The 22,505-nt window shown below is 37.1% G+C and overlaps 1 protein-coding gene across 1 annotated transcript in view; it reads left to right on the top strand.

The window, feature by feature from the left end:
- Nucleotides 1-22,505, top strand: part of Stpg2 (sperm tail PG-rich repeat containing 2) — a 338,340-nt gene that overhangs the window by 181,649 nt on the left and 134,186 nt on the right. Inside the window, exon 12 of the mRNA XM_057793774.1 lies at nucleotides 13,992-14,110. Within this exon, the coding sequence (XP_057649757.1) occupies nucleotides 13,992-14,110 (119 nt within the window). The remainder of the gene's footprint in view (nucleotides 1-13,991; nucleotides 14,111-22,505) is intronic.

Raw genomic sequence — 22,505 nt, forward strand, 5'->3', positions numbered from 1 at the left:
CAAGATTATATCTATAAGGCTATTGGATAAAATAGTATGGCATAATGAAAGAGAAGGTAAATTTTTTTTTTATTCTTTTTTACTTAAAATTTCCAACTGCTCCCCGTTTCCCATTTCCCTCCCCCTCCTCCCACATATTGCCCCCTCCCCCTGTTCCCCTCCCCCTATCCCCACTCCACTTCTCCTCCCCCTAGTCCACTCCCCCTCCCTCTCGATACTGAAGAGCAGTCCAAATTCCCTGCTCTACATGAAGACCAAGGTCCTCCCACTTCTATCTAGGTCCAGGAAGGTGAGCATCCAAACAGGCTACGCTCCCACAAAGCCAGTTCATGTATTAGGATCGAAACCTAGTGCCATTGTCCTTGGCTTCTCATCAGCCTTCATTGTCCGCCTTGTTCAGAGAGTCCAGTTTCAACCCATGCTTATTCAGTCCCAGTCCAGCTGGCCTTGGAGAGCTCCCAATAGATCAGTTCCACTGTCACAGTGGGTGGGTGCACCCCTCGTGGTCCTGATTTCCTTGCTCATGTTCTCCCTCGAGAAGGTAAATTTTAAGGATAGTTATGGAGGGGAAAGTCATCTGCTCAGAGATTGCATACATTGTTTTGCTACTAATAACATCATAGATTACTTATAACAGAACTTGGAAATAATACCCAAAATTGAGGTATTAATATATATGTTCTGAAAATAAAGTTTCTAGTGCAATTTACAGAAACATAATTTTATTTGTTCTAATTTTCCTCAAATTTATTTGATAACAATGTTAAATGTGATAGCTATTAAGATCCTATGCAAATGTTCCCTCTGTGGGAAATAACTAATTCTTAGGAAAAGTAGAGTTCCAGTTTTGTGTGTCAGATCAGTGATAAAATAAATGTTGTCATCCTCACCTGAGTCTTGTCTATTCATACAGAAATCTGTCATTGTTTCACTGAGACAGCAAAACTCACATTGGGAAATTGGGGGTAGGTGAGCACACTCACGTAATGGGCAGTGAATATTAATTTTAAATCAGCATGAAGGAATATGAATATTAATATAGTCAACATTAATATAGTAAACATTAAACTCATTAGGTGACAGATTATTATGTAACACTATAATATGATGCTTTTTAACATGTTTTCAATAAAGTTAGAGAACTATATGTATATATATATTGCTATATGCATGATGTATTTATTTTATAATTTTATTTTTGCAGTGACATACTATATAAATCAGTCTGTAAATAATCATGTCTAATGCTCTTTCTTAGGACTTTTGGGTTCAAATATATTAAAGACTCAGATGCTTTTGCATGGATCTGTATGAGTCCCTTTCCTCTCTATGACAAAATGCCCAAAGGCAGAATCTAAAGTGGGGTGGAGTTTGGCACAGCGTCCCTCATGGCAGCAGTATGGTTTCTGTAATGGCTCAATGCGTTGGCATGAGTTTGTATCACTGCTTGTCACGTCTGGCCAGATAAGGAAGCAGCACTTAGAGGACCACCCCCAGCATCCATTTCTTCCAGCTTGGCTCTAGTTCTCAAGTTTTGGGTGTCTCCTTCAATAGCCCCAAGGCAGTAATCCAAACTTGTGCAGGCCATTTTGACTTGGGTACTAACAGAATCACAACATCTTTTCACAACTCCCTATCTCCCTGCAGGACATAATTGTAGAAACATATGCCATAAAGATGAGATTAGAGTTTAGCTGACACTTCATACTCTATTTTCTTTTAACCCTTATTATCAAGCTTAGGATACACCATAGGAGACTGGACAAGAGCAATCTGTTGGAGGAGTCATATGGGAACACTGATATAGTGTACGTATAGATATATTTGTACTTAGTGTGTATATGTGTTTAGCACATGCATACAATATCAAATGAAATTCTACAAAGAGCTTACTGAAAAACAGAAAATTTCTGCTTTAGTCTTTTAAACCCAAAGATTCAAAATTCACCCATTGATGAGGCTAAAAGAACACAGGGGCTATTTTATTTATGTTTCTGTAGCTTGAAAGCCATTATCATTTTTTTTGAAAATCATTATCTTTAGATTTGTTATAGGAAAAAAAAATCACTTGGTTTTCTTTCCTACAACTAATGGAAATTAGCTGATTATATTTTTGCTACATTTAAATTAGCTTCATGTACATACCATTACTGTCTTTTACAGTCAGTGGAAACATTATTAAAAAATGTAGCACAACAGAATGTAGAATGTATCCACTTAACCATTTTTAAGTGTGTAGTTCAAGGCATTGGGTAAATCCAGTGTGCTATCATCATTGCAGGTTTCTCAGGAACATTGTCATCTTTCCAACTTTGGCCACTGTATTTGTTTTGAAAATGGTGTGTCACTGTCCGCCATGCTCAGAGAGTCCAGAATCAACCCATGCTTATTCAGTCCCAGACCAGCTGGCCTTGGTGGGCTCCCAATAAATCAGTTCCACTGTCACAGTGGGTGGGTGCATCCCTCGTGGTCCTGATTTCCTTGCTCATGTTCTCCCTCCTTCTGCTCCTCATTTGGACCTTAAGAGCTCAGACCGTTGCTCCAAATTGAGACTCTACCTCGATCCATCGCCAGATGAAGGTTCTAAGGTGATATGCAAGATATTCATCAGTATAGGATAGGGTTATTTCAGGTTCCCTCTCCTTAGTTGCAGATGAGAGGCCAAGGACAATGGCACTAGGTTTTGATCCTAATACATGAACTAGCTTTGTGGGAGCTTAGCCTGATTAGACGCTCACCTTCCTGGACGTAGATAGAAGACCTTCGTCTTCCCGCAGGGCAGAGAATTTGGACTGCTCTTCAGTATTGAGAGGGAGGGGGAATGGTGTGGCGGGAGGAGAAAAGGAGTGGGGATAGGGGGAGGGGAGTGGGGGGAGGGGGCAATATTTGGGAGGAGGGGAGGGAAATGGGAAACGGGGAGCAGGTGGAAATTTTAATTAAAAAAGAATAAAAAAAAAGATGGAAAATACACAAAGGAAAAAAAAAAAAGAAAATGGTGTGTCACTATGATGTAGCACAGACTGACCTCAAATTGTTGATTCCTTCCCCTCTATGGCAGCTCCCCAGTGCTGAGACTGTAGGGAACTGCATAAAATTCCATAGTTTTGTGATCTTTTGTCCATTCATCTGTTAATGGGTATCTAGGCTGGTTCCATTTCCTCATCATATTGGTGGCTGAAGCAATAAACATAGATGTGCAAATATCTTTGTCTGTGTTATGAAGACTTAGTGTATAGTCCTTTGTGTATATGTCCACAGATGATACCGGTGGGTCATATGGTTACTTTACTTTTACATTCCTGAGAACCCTCCATTTCCACAGTGACCGTACCAGTTTATGAGTCATAAATATCATTTTTCTTTCTCTACATAAGTTTTAGCATTTATTATCTGTAAACTAAAGTCTGGAGAAAAAAATAAAAGCCACACTTGTGTTCAATTTTCTACAATATAGTTGGATATTTTGGTGCATGCCTGTCTTTCTGCATTTGCGAGGTAGAGGCAGGAGAATCATAACTTCAAGGTTATCTGTAGATATATAGTGTCAGTCCAGCCTGAGCTGCAGGAGACCCGGTTTTCAAAAGAAACCTGCATTTGGCATTTGGTAACCAATTTGTACTCTCTTTCTTTGGGCAGACCATGTTCTCCATTGCCAGCATTCCTTGGCTGCTTTGTCTAAGGCTGAGGCCTTGTGAGCTTTTGCCTTCTGTGTTATCATGTCGATGGGTGTCGTCGTTTGTGTCATGCTTCACAGTCATGTTAGGAAGACTTGAGGGTTGCAGCGTCTCTGAAATATGTAGGAGACACAATCCCAAAGCAAACACACAGTCACCCTTTTACAGTGACCCATGAACCTTGTTTGCAGGATTGTTCTATGATGTACCAGCGGAACTAGACTTCACAACTTAATTGGTTGTGTTTTTCTCTAATGGTCTCCATTTGTTGCAAAGAGAAGGTTCCTTGCTGAAAAGTAAGAACTACACTTGTCTGTGGGTTTAAGGATAAACATTTAGAATGTAGTGAGGGATTCTGCTGCTTAGTGAAGTAGTGGTTGTAGGCTCTCCCCCAAGATCCACGACTCTACTAGAGCTGGCTAGTTGGCTGGATTCCCAGTACCAGGTATGATTTCTATCTTGTTGAGTAGATCTTAAGTACAATTAGGAAGCTGTGGATACCCCGAAGATACATATGCATGCTATTATACTTGTAGAATTATAATGCCATGCTGGTTGTATCTGGGTAGGACTATTGGTTGCAGAATATACATACAAGTAACATTATTTGTGCCAAACAGATTACATTTAAAAATGTACTTATATATACATATATGTTAACACTTAAGGAAAAAGAAGCCACATATTTGAAAGAGAGCAAAAGGTCGTGGTTTTGTGGGACAGTTTGGAGGGAGAACAGGGAATGGTGAATATGTTGTAATTATAATTTCAAAAAATTAAAGAAATACTGGAAAGAAACCTACAAGGCCAAATGACTGAAATTCATGTTATAAATGTTAAAGATTTGCAGAAAGAGCCAAATTATTTTGGGATATTTTTATTCCTTATAAAAGCTTTACATTGCCCACTGTCAAATCTCACCTAATACCATTATGAGCATCCAAACCTTGAACAAGTATTCTTACAGAACCTTACCCTATTCTGACACCCCCAAGCTAAGGATGTCCTCAAGAAGCACCTGACTGCACAGAGATTGTCATGCCCTGCTGCTGCTAGCCCGCAAACCAATGTGTTTGGTAAATGCTTCAATTTGTGACTTTCCTTATTCTGTAACTCTCATGTAACCCCACCACAGGGGAACATGTCCATTGAAACAACCCAAATTCATGCCACTTGGGCCATGATCGTTCGTATTTTGCTCAAGAATAAACGATCTTTTGTTCTCATGGAAAGCTATGCCTTTATGTAGACAGGCCCCCTGTTTCCTTGATGACAGCTTTTCTAACTAGGATAAAATGGAATCTCAAAGAGGTTTGAACTTATGTTTTTCTTAGTGTTAAAAACACTTTTTCTAACACTACTGGCCATTTGTAATTCTTAATTGTGAGCCTTCTATTCTGTTCATGGACCCATTTATTGATTGGGTTGTTTGCTTCTTTTGAGAATAACATTTGAGTTATTTATAGATTCTAGATACTAATCACTGGCCAGACGTACAGCAGTCAAGGTTTCTTCTATTCCATAGACTTCTTTACTCAGTTGATCATTTTCCTTGCTGTGTAGAAGCTTTCTAATTTTTGTAATTTCATTTGTCTGTTTGTAGAAGTATTTCCTGGGCCATTATAGTCCCATTCAGCAATCCCTTCCCAATGCTGATATCTTGAAATATTTTTGCCTATGCTTTCTTCTGGAAGTTTCAGTTTCAGGTCTTACACTAAAGTCTTGATTCATTTAAATGGAATCGTATACAGGGTGAGGGGTACGGATCCAGTTTATTCTGCATGTGGATAACCAAGTTTCCAGCACTGTTTGTTGAAGATAATCGTTTTACAGTGTATAGTTTTAGCACATCTGTAGTCATGTGGGTTTTCTTTTCAAATAAGTTCTCTATTCAATTCTGTTTTATTACAGAGATACCCACGTTTACTATGTCTTCTTAAGTAAGTCAGATGCTCATATCAGTTCCTTAGGACAGAGTGCATAAGAGCACAGAAGAAAAAGAAAGTTGTAAGGAAAGACAAAGCTGCTAGAATATACAGATTATAGCATATTATAGCAATTGATTTTTACCTTTAGTTTATGTGTTTAAGTGTTTTGTCTGCATGCATGTATGTATGCATATTGCATGTGTGCCTGGTGCCGAGATCAGGCTTGTATTACGTATACTGCATGAATGCCTAGCGCCAAAATCAGGTGTATATTATGTGTGCTACATGAATGCCTAGTGCCAAGATCCATGTGTTTTATGTGTACTGCATGCATGCCTAGTGCCAAGATCAGACATGTATTATTATGTGTACTGCATGCTTGCTTGGTTCTGAAATCAGGTGTGTATTATGTATACTGCATGTGTGCCTGGTACTGAGATCAGGAGGACCTCCTGGAACTGGAGCTACATGTGGTTGTGTTCCACCATGTGGTACTGGAAACTGAACCTGGGCCCTGTGCAACAGCAATAAGTGCTCTCAGTTTTACATGGGGTTGCTTTGTATCATAAATCTAGCAGTTATTTTCCACTTTAATTTGTAAGTTTAATAACTTATGATTTCTGTTGGAGTTTTTGAAAAAATTGATAAACACATTAGAATATATACAAAATAATGATATGTAAATATATAAGAAAGGAAAGTATGAAGAATTAGAGTAATCACTGTATCACTTATTAAAACACATGACAAGTGTATATTAACATAGACACCATGTCTTTCACAAAAAGCAAGACAAATGGATTATAAAGCAGGAAAAGCCCAGACAGATCCATACATCTGAAGACAATTGAATGTAAGATGTTACTGTTACACAACCCAAGGATTAAAAGACTAATTGTTTAGCAGGACATAGTATTCAATATGACACTCTTGTTGAAGAAAATGAAAATAGATCCTTACAAAGTACCATGTTCAAAGATGAAATATAAAAAGTAGAAAGATCTTAGGAGGAAATATTGGATAATACCGTCGCAATAAAAATGTCAAAAATAAAAAGCTTAAAAAAGTGGGAGCTTATATAAGATAAGAATTTCAGTTCCCCTTTGGACATCTTATGTAGAATTAAGGAGATGACTGGAGAAAGAACTACCTACAAAGTTAAATACAGAGCTACTTACCTCTACCAAAAACAGAACTTATAAACCAAACAATAAAGTAAGAAACACAAAATAGAAAGGCACGAGGCATATCAAATTACATTATAGGTCTCTTAGTTATGGTCATCTTATTCTTCTCCATGGAAAATCAAGTTGTACTTGTAAGATTCCCATTTCTTCTTAATCTCATCTATTTGTATACGGCTACTGTTGCAGCATAAAAATGAATGTTAATGTTTTCAACCCAGAAGAGTAACAGTAACAACAAAGCAAACTCCAAAGTCTGGCAATTATGTGATAAACACACAGGCTTTGATTTCAATGATGAAGTTCTCTGAAGAGACTTACTGGAACTCCGTTTGTCATTTCTAAGCAAAGGATAAATGCATTATGAAAAGCAAATTGGCATGGGAAATAGTGCAGCGTCAGGTTTCATCTATGTGCGGACCTCTGCCATTTCCCCTCGAGGCTTAAACAAATATTACATGAGTGAGGGCTCTTGTAAAATGTTGTTTTGAAATAGATTTCATTAATGGCTTCTAGTGATAATTTATTTCTCTCTTTATGCACAAGTCTCTTCTCACAGTAATAATGGATAAGTTATTTGCATATAAATAGATTTCAGCTGAAGCAGAAACCAAATATGTTTCTCCCCACCCCCTGGACATCGTTAAAAAAGAAAAAAATAGAGAAGGGAAGGAGATTTTGTAATAATTAGCAGGCAGGATTTATAACATTTTCATAAAAACTTTTTTCAAGCAACCTTTTTTAGGTGTTTTTTTTATTGGTGCACTTCATGTCTGGAACTTTGTTAATCCATAAAAGAAATAATGTGTCATTTACTCTCTGGTGCTTTTGTTCCACCCTTGATAGAACCTTCATAGAAATATGTACTATGTTTTTATCTGCATTGTCTCATAGTTACATTTCTTTCTGACAGAAGAAGAATGTTCTGTTTTTGAAAGGTAGATGCCAATTCTGTGTCTGTTTTCTTAATTAAATAAATAATTTATTTGTGAAGTGTAATAAAGCATATGTTTATGATGGAGAGGAACAGTTTGCCTTTCATTTAACAGTATATAAATGTGTGTCTTTTGGCTGTTGTATGGTTAATAATGTCAAAATATTGAAATCCTTTTATTATAGAATATATTGTTCCTAAGTAAATACTATATGTAGTAGGAACTTTTTGTATGCTTTTATTTCAAGCAGAAATGTTCACTAGGTGAAAAAGAACAAGAAACCAGTATATTTAGATTTATTTCTTGATATATGCTCTTGTCTTTATTATCTGAGCTATGATACACCCCTGTATCATTTTTATTGTAAGTGACTAACAGGTAACATGTATGATGCCGTATATATGAGTCATTTGTTGGCACAATTAAGATGCCAGCTGCTTTCTGATGGGTAAGGTGTCTATTAATGTGTCTTTCTGGCCAGTAGAGGTCACTCAGTGTAAAGTGAATAATGACTTCTATTTTCAAAAGCGACAGCTAATGTGACCATTCCATTTGAGCAAGTCTATTACACTTGGTATCTGTTACTTATAGAAATGGTATTTTCATCTTTGCTTGTGCATACTTGCTTAGGTGAGGAAGGCTTGCTTCTTAAGGTTCAGACATTTGTAAACATGAAGTCAAAGATATGATCCTGGTCAAAATACTGTATTTTAATCTTTGTGCTTTTCAGCATTATGTGGATTGTTTTTGCAAATTTAAAAAGGTGTGAGATATAACATTGTCCTTCAGATAACAGGACACGATTGGATTCTACCACAGAGAGGCAGTCTTTCCCATAAAATAGAGCAAGGACTTGGGTTCAGGGAGAACAAGCACTTAGCCTTCATGTTTTTTCTCATTGTCAATAGAATGGAATTAGAAAGAAGCTGTATGTGGCAGCCTTGGTATCCGGCATTGTGGCAGTTTGAAAGGTTTTAGAACGGGGACATTTTTGTTCTCTTTAAGTGTGTTCATACTTTTAGCTTTTAAAGTATTTGTGTAAAATGAAAAGTACAATCAGGGCAAAATCAATGAACTTACCAGCTTTATTCTAGCTAGTGATAATCATCCCCTAGACCCACTTGTCAGGCACATGTCTCGCTTGGGGGAGCGGGGTGCTTCCATTTCTTCATTTGACATTCCTCCAGTGATTGGAGGAGGTTCTAGCATTTCTGAAGTCAATGTGAAGTAACAAGAAGAGGCAAGGCACACGGTAGTCTTGGAATTCGGTTTCTGTAGACTCTAAGTTATGCCCGCTTTTGTTTCCCTCAGGGATGCTCTAAGGACTACATCAGTGTAGCCATGTGCTCACACCCGTATTATAGCATCCTGAAGGGTGCGTGACTTCTCTGGGCCATTCTACCCTCTTTCACAGAGGAAGAAACCACAGCTTAGGAAGTTTAGAGGATTTAGCAAGGTCACATGGCGAGTATGGGGGAAGTTTGAACTTGAAATCAGGTCTAAGATTTATTCTGGAGAATATAAGGGTAAAATAATGGAAGGATGACTTCTTAAAAGATTAAAACATGAATGACTAAAATAAATTTACAAGTTTTGCTCAAGATGTTGCTGGTGACTACATCAATGCTGTAAAAAACATAGCAAAGGGCAGGTTACATTCCTGTTTCTAAATACCAATCTCTATCAGTGACTTCCTTCTTCTTAAAGTGCTTGCAATCTGAATATGATTATAGCATTTGAAATAGAAAAATGATTTCAAAACTGTTTCTGTACCAGACAGTCACTAAGAAAAAAGTAAAACACTTTAGAATGCTATGCATGAGTCAAAGGAACTTTCCCTTGCCTGATCCTGGTTTGTCCTGAGGCTAGTGAGTCTCTGCCTTGGGTAGGTGCAGCTCAGCTTTCTAAAAGAAATTAAATGCTCAGCTGGGTTTTCAGGGGCTAGGTTCTTAAGATCACGATTTCTTTTTATATTTGAGGGGAGAAGATTTTGCTACTTAAATATGTTTTGGACAGGAAAATTCTAAATTGTTGTCTAAAATAAAGGGTTTCAGTGAAATTCTGTTTTTATGATCTGCCTTGCAGAGGATACAACTTATTTTAGTGGTGTGGATGGATCCACAAACCCTGCCTTTGGTCACAGCTTTGTGATAGCTCACACCTCTGACCCCAGAATTTCAGGAGCTAAAGCATCAGCATCTCCAGGCTAAGGCCAGACTGGGCTCAGAGTAAGACTTCTCAAAACACCCACAAAACAAAAACCACCAAGACACAGTTGGGTGATTCTGGTGCTTATGGTTTGTAAACTACATTTTGAGGAGGATTAGGCTAAAATGCAGAATGCTAGATATGAATATCTTTGTTTTCAATGGCCAACCTTTTAAGCTATGTGCCAGGTCTGTATGGAATGGTCTGTAACGAATAGGCCTGTAAATTATAGGCATGACGCATAAGAAAACCCTTAACTGTTGGTGTACTAAAGAGTTCCACAATAGCCCACAATGGAGTATAATGAAGATTTATTTATCTGGGGATAAATTCACAGGAAGAGTATCAGTCTGCAGTTCTCTGCATGTGCTGGAAACTGGAACCGAATCCAGTAGCCAAGAGGCCTGCATGCACATGTTTCGTCTGCATTTATAGTACATGAGACCCCAAAATAGGCTGGTATCTTAAAGGCTATTGGTTGAAGGAGTTCCCACAGCACTTAACTATTTGAAAGATAATATAATATAAAAACTCCTGCTGCCATTGGTGTTGGTTGACTTGAACCTGTAGTACTTGAGAAGTCTTGGAAGAATACTTACAGAATTCTTATGGTAGTGCCACTTGTAGGACCGCTAACTTAATAGGGAGGAGACAGGGCCTGTCCCACCTAGATGTAGGTTCCCGCCTTTACTGTAACAATGAACTGTAGTTCCTTATGCCAGTAGAGCATGCTCAGGGGATCATGGTATGCACAGGACTCTGTTCCATGAAGGAAAGGTCTTATTCCTTATTAAATCTACATATACTACACATATGTTTTGGCCAAAAAGGAGCACAAAGCTTTCTGAGATACTGGATATTTGTCAGTTTACTGTTTACTTATTTATCTTTGAGATGAGACCTCTGTATACAGGCCAGACAAGCCTCAAACTCATGATTCTTTTGACTGTAGGCATGTACACCTACATCTCAGTTAATGAAAAAAAAATAGACGCAAAGTACAAAGGCTATTCTGTCGTTTTAGTTATTGATGAAAGCAATTTATGAGTTGCATATTTGTAGACTGCCACATAGTTTTAAATGAAAAGTGTCTTCCCTACCACTAGGTCCTTATAATTCATATCGAAATACTGTGTTGTGATGCATACATCTTTAAAGTCTAGTGAAATTTATTTATGAAGTAACTATATTTCCAGAGACTAAAAATACCATTGTTTTAGAAGTGGTTTAAAAATTCATTTGACAGGGCTGATAGATGCACATTTTGATAAATATATACTGTGAAGGCATACATATAAATAACCATTGCTTACTGATAGTCAAGATAAATCCATATGGTCATGTATTTATATGTTATAGCTGCAACAGCCCTTTTGCTTGATCAATATGAAGAACAAGTGTTTAACAGGAACATGGTTTAGATAGACTAATCCCCTAATCTATTTGGTTTGGAGTGTACTATTATATTCCATTTCTTAAGGTCTCCTTTGCCAGAAATTCGTTGATATTCTGTGGTAATCCCCTAAAATACCAATTAGAGAATCATGATCCTTAAGCTTTCTGTCTTTGAATATGTAACAGAGTTGTGCAGGAGACGTGACTCACCCATTCCTCCATTGTAAAACTAAGATCCAAAACCAACAGAACAAGTTTTCCACGGTATTTTGATTTTGGACAGTGAAGCTAATGAAATAGTAAACACAGCCATGAGAAATTTTCTTAACGTTTAAAAAGTTTTAGACTGCATGTTCCCTTATTATCTGCAAGCTCAGTTTCATAAGCTGAAACACTGTGGTCATTGTCTGAAGTGCCATCGGATCAAATTGAATCTTAGCTACAGTAGAAAACAATAAATCTCAACATGTCTCTAATATCATGGCGTGCTTTGAGGACTCATCTTTTCTTTGATATTCCATCATTTGTAAAGCCAAATAATAAAATCACAGTGAGAAAATAAGTTGTATATAATATGATCCCTCTACTTGATATTTTAAAACCATGCTACTTAAATGTGCTATTCCCTCACTTTTTAAAAATTCCTGAAACTGTGTCTACATATGGAATATTTACTTTTAAGTGAGTTTTTATCATGTTTAATGACATAGAGTTCATGATTCATAAGAATAATTTCATGATTTCTAAATACTGACTTAGCATGGAGTCAGTCATTTTTAAATCAGAGCTTTCCAGATTTATTCATAGAAGTGGCTATTTTAGAGTCCACTCTTATGTACCAAAGTGGTCACACTGAAGGGCTGTAAGCACAGATTTTATTTTAGATTACTCAGTGTTTCTGTTACCTCCTATTTTTGCCCTGTGGCGTTGGGTGACATTTCATAGAGACTGAACTGGCAGAGGGTTGGAAAATATGTAATTATAAGAATCACCTGCTATGGAAATTTCTGTTATATACTAGTCATGATTCAGGCAGACTTTTCATAGATGTTGGATGAGAAGTTTTCTTCTTTCAAAACTTGTGATTAAAACGTGGCATTTTGTATATAAATAGGAGATGGATTCTGCACAGTCCAGCTGTGAATCAGACCTGGTGTAGCAATGCTAGTCTTTGACCTGTATCATATAAGCAGCAATATACATAATTGGAAATATATTTTAAGATTAGGTGCGATAAATCTTTTTAATATTCCAAGCTTGAAACAGACCAAGTGCTAAAATGCAGGAAGATGAGTGGTGAGGTGTTTTTCTTTACTTAATGCTCCTCAAAGAAATTCCAACAAACAAATAAATCTAAATTATACTTGAAAAATTTCTTCTCGTTCTCTCTTTATATATGACACATATATGATGTATATATGCAGAATATATAAAGAATCTGTTTAACAGCAAGTGAACACATTTATCAATTGCTAAAGTATAATTGTAAGTGCAGAGGATAGATTATGTTTCTTCATAATTGAAACTAAAACATAACCATGCATTAGTGTTTGGATAATAGACTTACCTGTTGCATTAACTTTTGTATATCTGCGTCAGTAAAGTTTCAATTGTCAATTAACTAACTGGAATTATGCGGCCAGTTTCCAATGACAGTTTTTTTTTCTGGTTACCACAGCAATACAAGCATTTTTTTTCTATGCATAGCTTAGTTTGTATATGAAAGTCTGTTTCTAACAATATTTTGTTTAAATATTGTGTGTTATTCTGCTACAGTCTAAATGCATACAAATGATATCATTCTACTGTCATGTATGCTGTTATTTCACAGTGAGAAGATATATGAAAAGTTTACATGCCACAGTGGCCACTACCCATTTGCTTCTTGCAATGATGCTTTAACTTTGGATAGTTGATATGGATTGTTTGAACTAGAGCCTGGATGCCATCTTTTCCAAATTTTGAAATGCTCTTTACAATGAAGAAAGTGTTAAAATGATTCATATGAATGTATTAGTTCTAAAAACCCATTGGATTTAAATGCAGAAGGAATGCATGCTCATACGTGTATAGCTTTGAATGAGTGTTGGCCATGGATCCAGAAGCATTAGATTTATACTCCGTCACTATCTTTGTATTTACTCTGCTAGTTCACTGTTTACATTCATTGATGATGTTCTATGCCCCAAATTATTTTTACATTCCTAGAGGGTCTCCTGAATTCTCCTGTTTCCGTTTCATTCATTACAACAGCTTTGAAATCTTCCACACATACATGAGTAGAAAATCTTCATGAAGTCTGTCTTTTTGAAGTGTTTAATTTCATAGAGCTCTTTCTGAAACACAGGATCTGGCACGTGACAGACCTTGTGAGCACTGGTTATTTTATACTTATCATGGCTCAACGTCCTCAACTCTTTAGAGAACTTGCATAAGAATGGTTGCTTCTGAGTTCGAGGCCAGCCTCGTCTACAAGAGCTAGTTCCGGGACAGGCACCAAAGCTACAGAGAGACCCTGTCTCGAAAAACCAAAAAAAAAAAAAAAAAAAAAAAATGGTTGCTTCTAATTCTGTACTAATTCTCTAGATTATGAATACAAACCTAGGAGCTAATTGACTAAAGTCAGTAAGTATAAGCCTACTTTAAATTTATGTTCTTTTCTCTTAGGACCTGCGACATACAATCCTGTTTTAATGAAGTCTTCTGCCATAATCTCATTTTGTAAAGGACCAAAACGTTTTGGACATTTTCCCCAAGAGTTTTCTCCTGGTCCAACGACATACGAGGTTTGTCAGCTCTTTCTCTTAGCTCTGACATGAATAGAATGTTTATATAAATTACAGAACTTGAGCACGGTAAGTTCTTCCTATGTGTGTATGGAGAGCACTAACTAGTCAGATTTTTTTTTTACTTGTGTAAGATATTTTTGAAGTTGTATTTTGACAACTTAAGAAAAACCATTGCAGAATTATAACTTTAATATTGTATTAATTTTATATTTGTCCTCTATAGAATTGATGTATAAAACATCCATACTTTCCTATAAATTTAAAAACTTCTTAGATACTTTTCTATCTGCTTTAAGTTTATTTATATACTTAATTTATATATATATATATATAATTTGGTTTCATAATGAATGAAGGTCTTCTAAGCTAAGACCTTCTGAATGTATGACTTAAATCTGCATAAACATTTGTGGCAATTGTGCTTGTAGTAGAGCTTTATAATTCTTTTGAGTGTATTTTATGGGATTCATTTTCAAGACAGGGGTTCTCTGTTAAACAGTCCTGTAGACCAGGCCGGCCTCAAACTCACAGAGATCCTCCTTCCTCTGCCTCCTGAATGCTGGGATTAAAGGCATGTGCTACCACCACCCGCCAATTTTATGGGATTTTTGGATGAGCACTTGTAAGCACCAGGGCTTACTTACCAGTCTAAGTTTACCTGGTATGACCGAGGAAAAGTGAATCTTAGCCAGGGCATAACAGAGGGGTCTCAGCAAGTCTGAGACTTAACCAAGTTTATTGTAAGCACTGAGACTTTTTATACCCCTATCAGAAACAAAATACAATGGTGATTGTCAGAATCAATCAATAGTAGTTACCAGGATCCAATGATGTTTACAAGTTATACAAGGGTACACAAAGTTAATGTCTAAGAGCAATGGGTCCTGTCTAACTTCGCGGGCTTCTAAGGAATACAGAGGATCACCGGGTGACAGGAATGATTCCGTGCTAAAGGGAATGATTTCTCAGGAACTGAGGCACTCAGCATCCTAGAAACCATGGACTTTAACATAAAATCCTTTAGACATGTCTCTCAAGACAGCTAGACCAGACCAACTCCATGACTCCCCATAAGCATTGGTATTTGTTATTTGTGCTTTTGGTATGGAGTCTTCTTGTGCTGTACTGACAGTGTACTTTCTGTGGAATAAATGCCCTGGCTCCTGTAGTCAACTTTGCCTTCCCACTTCATGGCACGTGTCAAATGTGTTTTTTCGGGTGTCCTTCTAAGGAAAGTGGTGTTCTTGTAGGTAGCATTATCATTTCGGCTTGTATCTATGTTCAATCACATAAATCTTTAAATGAAAGTGTTTAATGTTACATTTTCATTCAAGGCTTTTATTTGACAGGTAAGTTCTTTTTCTTGTAATTTTAAAGCCTTTTCCTGGATGCTTGACATGTCCTTTACTTTTTTTTCTTCCTCTGCTATTTTTCATTTGTGGCTAAGCATTGTACACTGGAAGTTCTGGTTCCATTCTTCTTTTTATTTCCATGGTAATGGTGACTTTTGTGCTTTCTATTTTTTAATGATGTTAATTATTTTCCCGTTTCTTGCCAATCTAGGGCTCCTTTGAGTTGTGGTGTATGTGTGTGTGTGTGTGTGTGTGTGTGTAAGACTCCTGTTGTAGTGGTATGGTTCTTCTGGTCTTGATTTATTTCTCTATTTCTGAATGGTAAGTTCACTGTTTCATTTTCTTCATTCCTAGAGTATATCATATGCTCTCCTCGTCTGGTGTAATTGCTTAGTTTCTTTAAGATTTCTTTAAGTGTGACTTGATGCTTTTCTCTTTGCCTCGGATTTTAAGATTCTGAGTATAAAATACCTCCAGGATGACCTTTTGTTTGAATGTAACTAAGACCTTTTGTACTTTTTGTAACTGGACCTATATGTCTATATTTTTCTATGGTTTGAGTAATTTCTGCTATTATTTAATTTAAAAGGTTTCTAAAGCCCATTGCTATCCTCTCAATGGTATTTCATAAGAATGTCTTTATTATTTTCTTGTTTATTTATTTATTTTCTAATTTATTTTTTACTAGGGGTTATGTCTCAGGACCCAATCACCTACCAAATATTTCACTTCCTAATTTTCTACCTGGGGATGTTCATATTTCAAAATATGATTTGACAGTGGGAAAAGATTAAAGGTGTGGAAATTAATTTTTTTAAAGAGAACTTGAGAGTCTGTATTTGTTCCAAAGACTTACTTTCAAGAAGCAAGGAGACATTCAGTACATAATCTAGACCTCTATTTTAAGGAAACTGGTTCCATTTTCTTTGTTTAACATATGTATGTTAGTATACATTACATTATAAAAGTAAGTTTCATTGTTTAAAGCTGAAAGAGGAAAAATTTAAAGCTACATGTATGGAATGGACAGTCTTATTAAACTAAGAGAAAACTGATAATAAATCATAATAAGCTTAATTATCTGCAACAAGGATAAAAACTATCACAAATATGCATGATATTTGTGATATTATCCTCAAAGGTATTTAGTGTAAGAGTAGACTTTTGGCAGCCCAGGAGTTGCCGTCATTACTATTACTTTTGGCTCATAGCTATGTCAGTTCTTTTTCTACCTTATGAGTAGTGACTCAGTTTGATCTACATGCTGAAAATCTGAAACAAAAATATGTTCTCTAAAGTCTATAGCAATTTGGTAAGGAGAATATATAAATATTTTAATTATAATAAGATATTTATGGTATTGGGAATAGATGAAGAGTTCAAAGGTATATGGAGTAAGGAAGTTGGTCAAAAGGAATCAATAACTTTTTACAGTATTTACTATAAAAGATGAAAATGTTATGAAACTTTTCTTTTTAGAGAAGCCAAAAAACATGATATAGAAAAATGAAATGACTGGAGTTGGTGAGCTCCCTTTAGCCCAGGTAAACTGTCTCAGTGGGTGTCCCTATCATGGTCTGGACCTCTTTGCTCATATTATCACTCCTCAGCTGGACTTTGGGAGCTCAGACCAGTGCTCTGTTGTGGGCCTCTGCGTCTGTTTCTATCAGTAGCTGGATGAAGGTTCTATGGTGACATTTAAGATAGTCAACAGTCTGACTACAGGACAAGGCTAGTTTATGTACCCTCTCCACTATTGCTTAGGGTCTTAGCTGGGGTCATTCTTGTGGATTCCTAAAAATTTCTCTAGTGCCAGGTTTCTGGCAAGCCCCATAAAGGCTCACTCAATCAAAATATCTCTTTCCTTGCTCTCCATCTCCTTTCTTCCCCCATCTTGACTATTCTTTTCCTTCAAGTTTTCCTCCCCCTCCCCTTCTCTCTTCCTCCTCCTCTACCACCATCCCTTCTCCCCTCACCCCCAAGCTCCAATTTTTTCAGGAGATCTTGTTTATTTCCCCTTCCCAGGAGGATCTATATATGCTTGTCTTAGGATTCACTTTGTTAATTAGCTTCTCTAGGGTCATGGACTATAGACTCTTTATCTTTTGCTTCACAGCTAGTATCCACTTATAAGTGAGTACAAACCATGTTCATCTTTCTGGGTCTGGGTTACCTCACTCAGGATGTTTTTTCTAGTTCCATGCAAATTTCAAGATGTCATTGCTTTTCTTTTCCCCGTGAGTAGTACTCCACTGTGTGAACATACCACATTTTCTTTATCCATTTTTCAGTTGAAGGGCATCTAGGTTATTTCCAGGTACCAGTATATACAAATAATGCTGGTATGAACATAGTTGAACTCCAGCCAGACAGTGAAGGAACCAGCATAAGGCTAAACTAGACCCTCTGAAAGTGGGTGACAGTTGTACAGCTGGGGCAGACTGTGGGGCTATTGGCATTGACACCAGGATTTATCACTACTGCTTGTACTGACGTTTTGAAACCCATTCTCTTTGGGTGAATTCCTTGCTCAGCCTAGATATCGGGGGAGGATCTTGGTCTTACCCCAAAGTGATGTGCTAGACTTTGTTGACTCCCCAGTGGGAAGCCCTACCTTCTCTAAGGAGCGGTTTGGGGGTGGAGTGGATGGAGAGGAGGAAGAGGGAACTGAGATTGGTATGTAAAATGAGAAAAGATTGTTTTAAAAAATAAATTGAAAATTTTTAAAAAATGAAACGATGTATACAAATTCATAGAGATACCAAAATATATAAAATTCTTGGCAAACTGCTACTTTCCTTTGTCCTTAAAATAAAATGAATGGGTGAGTACCTGTAGGCGTATGAAAGTGCAAAGGGTTAAAATACTAGTTTTCTCTTCTCTGAACTATAGATATTAAAGATTTCTTTTGTTACTAGATATGAGATTGTTATGAGGTATTAGAAAATACTGAGAATTATAGTAACATGAATCAAACTAAATCAAATTTAATTTTTAAGTATTTAAAATATGACTATAATTTCCTGCTAAATTACAAATAAAGAATAATAAAACGCACACACCTGTTTACATATAATTTTAATATTGGATAAAGGATAGTTCTAAGAAAATTTCCCCAAATATATATATATATATATATATATATATATATTAATCTGCACAGAAATGGTTTATTAACGTATTTATTTTAAAATCTGACAAACTTGCTATTAAATGTGAAATTTTCTTTAAGGTTTGTAGGTGAGTATTCCACAGCCCTTGGAAATGTGTCTTGTAGTTTTGCTTTTAGTGTATTGGTAAAAGTAAAATGCTGCGGATCCCGGAGTGGCAGCAGTGGATGGTGGGCTATGAGACTATGCCACAGGTCCTCCAAAGTGCAGGCAGACAGCGGGCAGGGGGTCCCAGGCAGGGGCGGCGCAGTTCCCCCAGTGCCTGCAGCGGGCCATGAGTCCCAGGCAGGGAGCTGCCTGGTGGGTGAGAGACCTCAATGGGGCAGCCAGTCCCACAAGGAGAGACAGACAGATGGGCACGCCACAAGACCATGCCGCAGGTCTCCACAGGTAACTGGTTACCTTTAGGATTTGCACTTCAAGCATAAAATCCTCACCTGTTGCTTAACAAGGGTTCTTGTATGCTTCCTATCACTTGTCATTATAAAAAGAATGTGTCTGTCTCTCCATGGACTCTGGCCTTCCTTTAGTTCTTCATTTGTGCTGATCTCATCTTGGTTAGATTAGACCTTCAACTTTCCAATTTTCTGAATTTTGGGAAGATTACTTTCTGTTTAGAAAATACAAGTCTGTCATTGTGGGAATTCTGGCCCAGTACAGAGTGGGCTATGCTCTGTATTGTGTTGAGAAGTTTCAGGTTAGTCATTTTAGTATGCAGAGGCACAAAAATGTGAGCCTATTTCCACCCTGACCAAAGGTCAGAGAGGTGGAACTTAACTTCTATTTCTTCAAGGTTATTGTCTATTTCTACCTCAAACAAAAATCCCACCTAGATTTAGACCAGTGAGTTCTTCTCTCTCAGGATTATTGTCAACAGGTGTGGCTAATATCCAGACCTTGTATTTCAAGGAACAGAGAAGTAAATATATTTTTATCCTAAACAAAAGTTTAAGGATTCAACTAAGTTCCTACTCCCTTAAGTAGATAACAATGGAATGCACCCAGGAAGTGGTTTGCCTACTGAATGTTTTGGTCTAGAATGTGAGCATTACTTGTCATGTTCATTTCCTTGAATCATGTTAACGCAGTTTTTTTTTTTTAGTCTTACTCCTACCTTTTGGTTTTGGGGTATTTTAAGCAAATGGAAATTAAATGTGGGCAATTTCAGTATTCAGTGGAACTCCCTCCCATTACCATCCCATGCTTCTGTTTTATTATTTTTACTTGCGTCTTTGTATTTTTTACTAACTCTTCTAATCCCTATGCGTCTACCTTGGGAAGTGGTATTTTTGTTGAAGCTGATCTCTGACATTAGTAGCTCTTATATTTGAAGAGAGATAGATCAACTGGATCCTAATGACAAAATTTTTAATTTAGAATATTGATTGATTATGTGTTTTGATTATTTTCATGAAGTCATGACCTCTTCTTTTATTGTTATTTTCAGGTATATATCATACACACACATACACACACACACACGCAACTGAGTTCATTAGTAATCCGTATATGTGTTTTTTGTTGACTACTTGTGATTGGATAACCTGTTGTGGGCTCTTCAGAATATTGATTCTCCTTCTCTCAGCAGTCATTGATTGATTACAGCTCCTCTTTTGAATGTGAAACCTTGAGAAATTTTCCCCAACCACTTTGGTATGTCCACTAAAGCTGTCATTATGCAGGTGTTTTTGAGATTCATGGGTGGACCTTTCTGCCATGTCTAGAAGATACTATCTCAAAGCAAGTTTTCTCATCATCTGGCTCTTACAACCTTTCTTTCCCCTCTTTCATGATGTTTCATGAGTGTTATGTGTAGAAATTGTTTTGTAGTTGTATCTCTTGAGATTGGCACCCTGTAGTTACATATTGTCTGAATTTTGAACAGCTTTGGATCTCTGCAATGGTCTTCAACTACTATAAGAATAAGCTTCTTTGATGAGGGGTGAGATCTATATTGTTGTGGTCAGAAGGAAAAGCATATATAAAATATTTAGAAATTGTCTTGGTTTAGGAAAAAGGTAATAGTAGATTTTTCTCTATGTTCTATGACCTCTCCAGCTACAAGTAGTCTTTTTTGGTTTGTAATAGCAGGCATTGTTGACTTGGTTTTCTGTCCTGCCCAGTTCCCACAATCATTAAGTCCCAAAGAAATCACACAGAGGTCTACATTAACTATAAACTGATTGGCCCATTAGCTCAGGCTTCTTATTAACTCTTATAATTTATATTAGCCCATTATTCTTGTCTATGCTAGCCACGTGGCTCAGTACCTTATTCAGTGAGACAGTCACATCTTGCTTCTTCTGTGGCGGGCTCACAACAGCAGAGGAATGGGCTTCCTCCTTCCCAGAATTCTCCGGTTCTCATTGACTCATGTCTATGTCCTGTCTGGTTGTCCCGCCTATACTTCCTGCCTTGCTATTGGCATTTGTTTAAGATATAATTGAAAGAATACAGACCATTCTCCCACACCAAGGCATAAATTTGATCCTGTTGACTAGGTCTTAAGTTCTGTGAGACAGCTACTAGTCACTAATAGCTACTAGTTACAAGATAAAAATGCTAGTATTTTATCATTGGTGATATCTTTCTAGGCTGATTTGATATGTTATGATTGTTATTCTATTAATGAATGAAAATATGGTACATCTACACAATGGAATTTTATTTATCTGTAAAGAAAAATGAAATCAGACATTTGTAAATAAATGGATGGAAGTAGAAAGATAAACTAAATGTGGTAACTCAGACATAGACCTGAAAAGAAACGTGATACATGTCCTCTCTTGTTTGTGAATCCCAGCTCCAAATCATTAGATTCAGGTGTGTAATATGAAGTCACTGTGGAAGCTGGAAAGGTGAAAGTGAAGATGAAGGGAAAGGATGGAAGTGGCTCTAGAGAAGGGGAAAATAGGACACAGATACTGCGAAAGGGGAAATGAGAAAAACAGGATAGAGGATGTTTGTTGTAGGAAGCCACTTGTTTATTCCCGGTTGCCCAGAACTGAAATAATCACACAGAAACTGTATTAATTACATCACTGCTTGGTCTATTAGCTTTTGCATATTTATAGTTCACTCTTATCTCTTAAATTCACACATTTATATTATTTTATATTTTACCACAAGACTTGTGGCCTGCTGGGAAGGTTCCAGATGATCACTTGTGTCTTTCTCCTCTGGCGGATCCATGGCATCTCCTGATGGTGTAGGAGGTGCTTCTGTTCATGTGTTGCTTTCATTGGTTAATGAATAAAGAAACTGCTTTTGGCCCGATAGGTGGGTGAAGAAGACAGAACTGAATGCTGGGAAGAAGAGCAGAGAAGAAGATGCCATGGATCTTCTGCGTGAGATAGACACTGGTTAGAACCTTGCCGGTAAGCCACAGTTGTGTGGCTATATACAAATTAATAGAAATGGGTTAAATTAAGATGTAGATGCTTCTGTAAAGCAAAGGACACTGTCACTAAGACAAAAAGGCAACCCACTGACTGGGAGAAGATCTTCACCAACCCCGCAACTGACAAAGGTCTGATCTCCAAAATACATAAAGAACTCAAGAAACTAGACCGTAAAAGGCTAATCAATCCAATTATAAAATAGGGCACTGAGCTGAACAGAGAATTCTCAACAGAAGAAGTTCAAATGGCCAAAAGACACTTAAGGTCATGCTCAACTTCCTTAGCGATCAGGGAAATGCAAATCAAGACAACTTTAAGATACCATCTTACACCTGTCAGAATGGCTAAAATAAAAAACACCAATGATAGCCTTTGCTGGAGAGGTTGTGGAGAAAGGGGTACACTCATCCATTGCTGGTGGGAATGTAAACTTGTGCAACCACTTTGGAAAGCAGTGTGGCGGTTTCTC

The sequence above is a fragment of the Chionomys nivalis genome, chromosome 18 (assembly GCF_950005125.1).
Source record: "Chionomys nivalis chromosome 18, mChiNiv1.1, whole genome shotgun sequence".
NCBI classification, from domain to species: Eukaryota; Metazoa; Chordata; class Mammalia; order Rodentia; family Cricetidae; genus Chionomys; species Chionomys nivalis.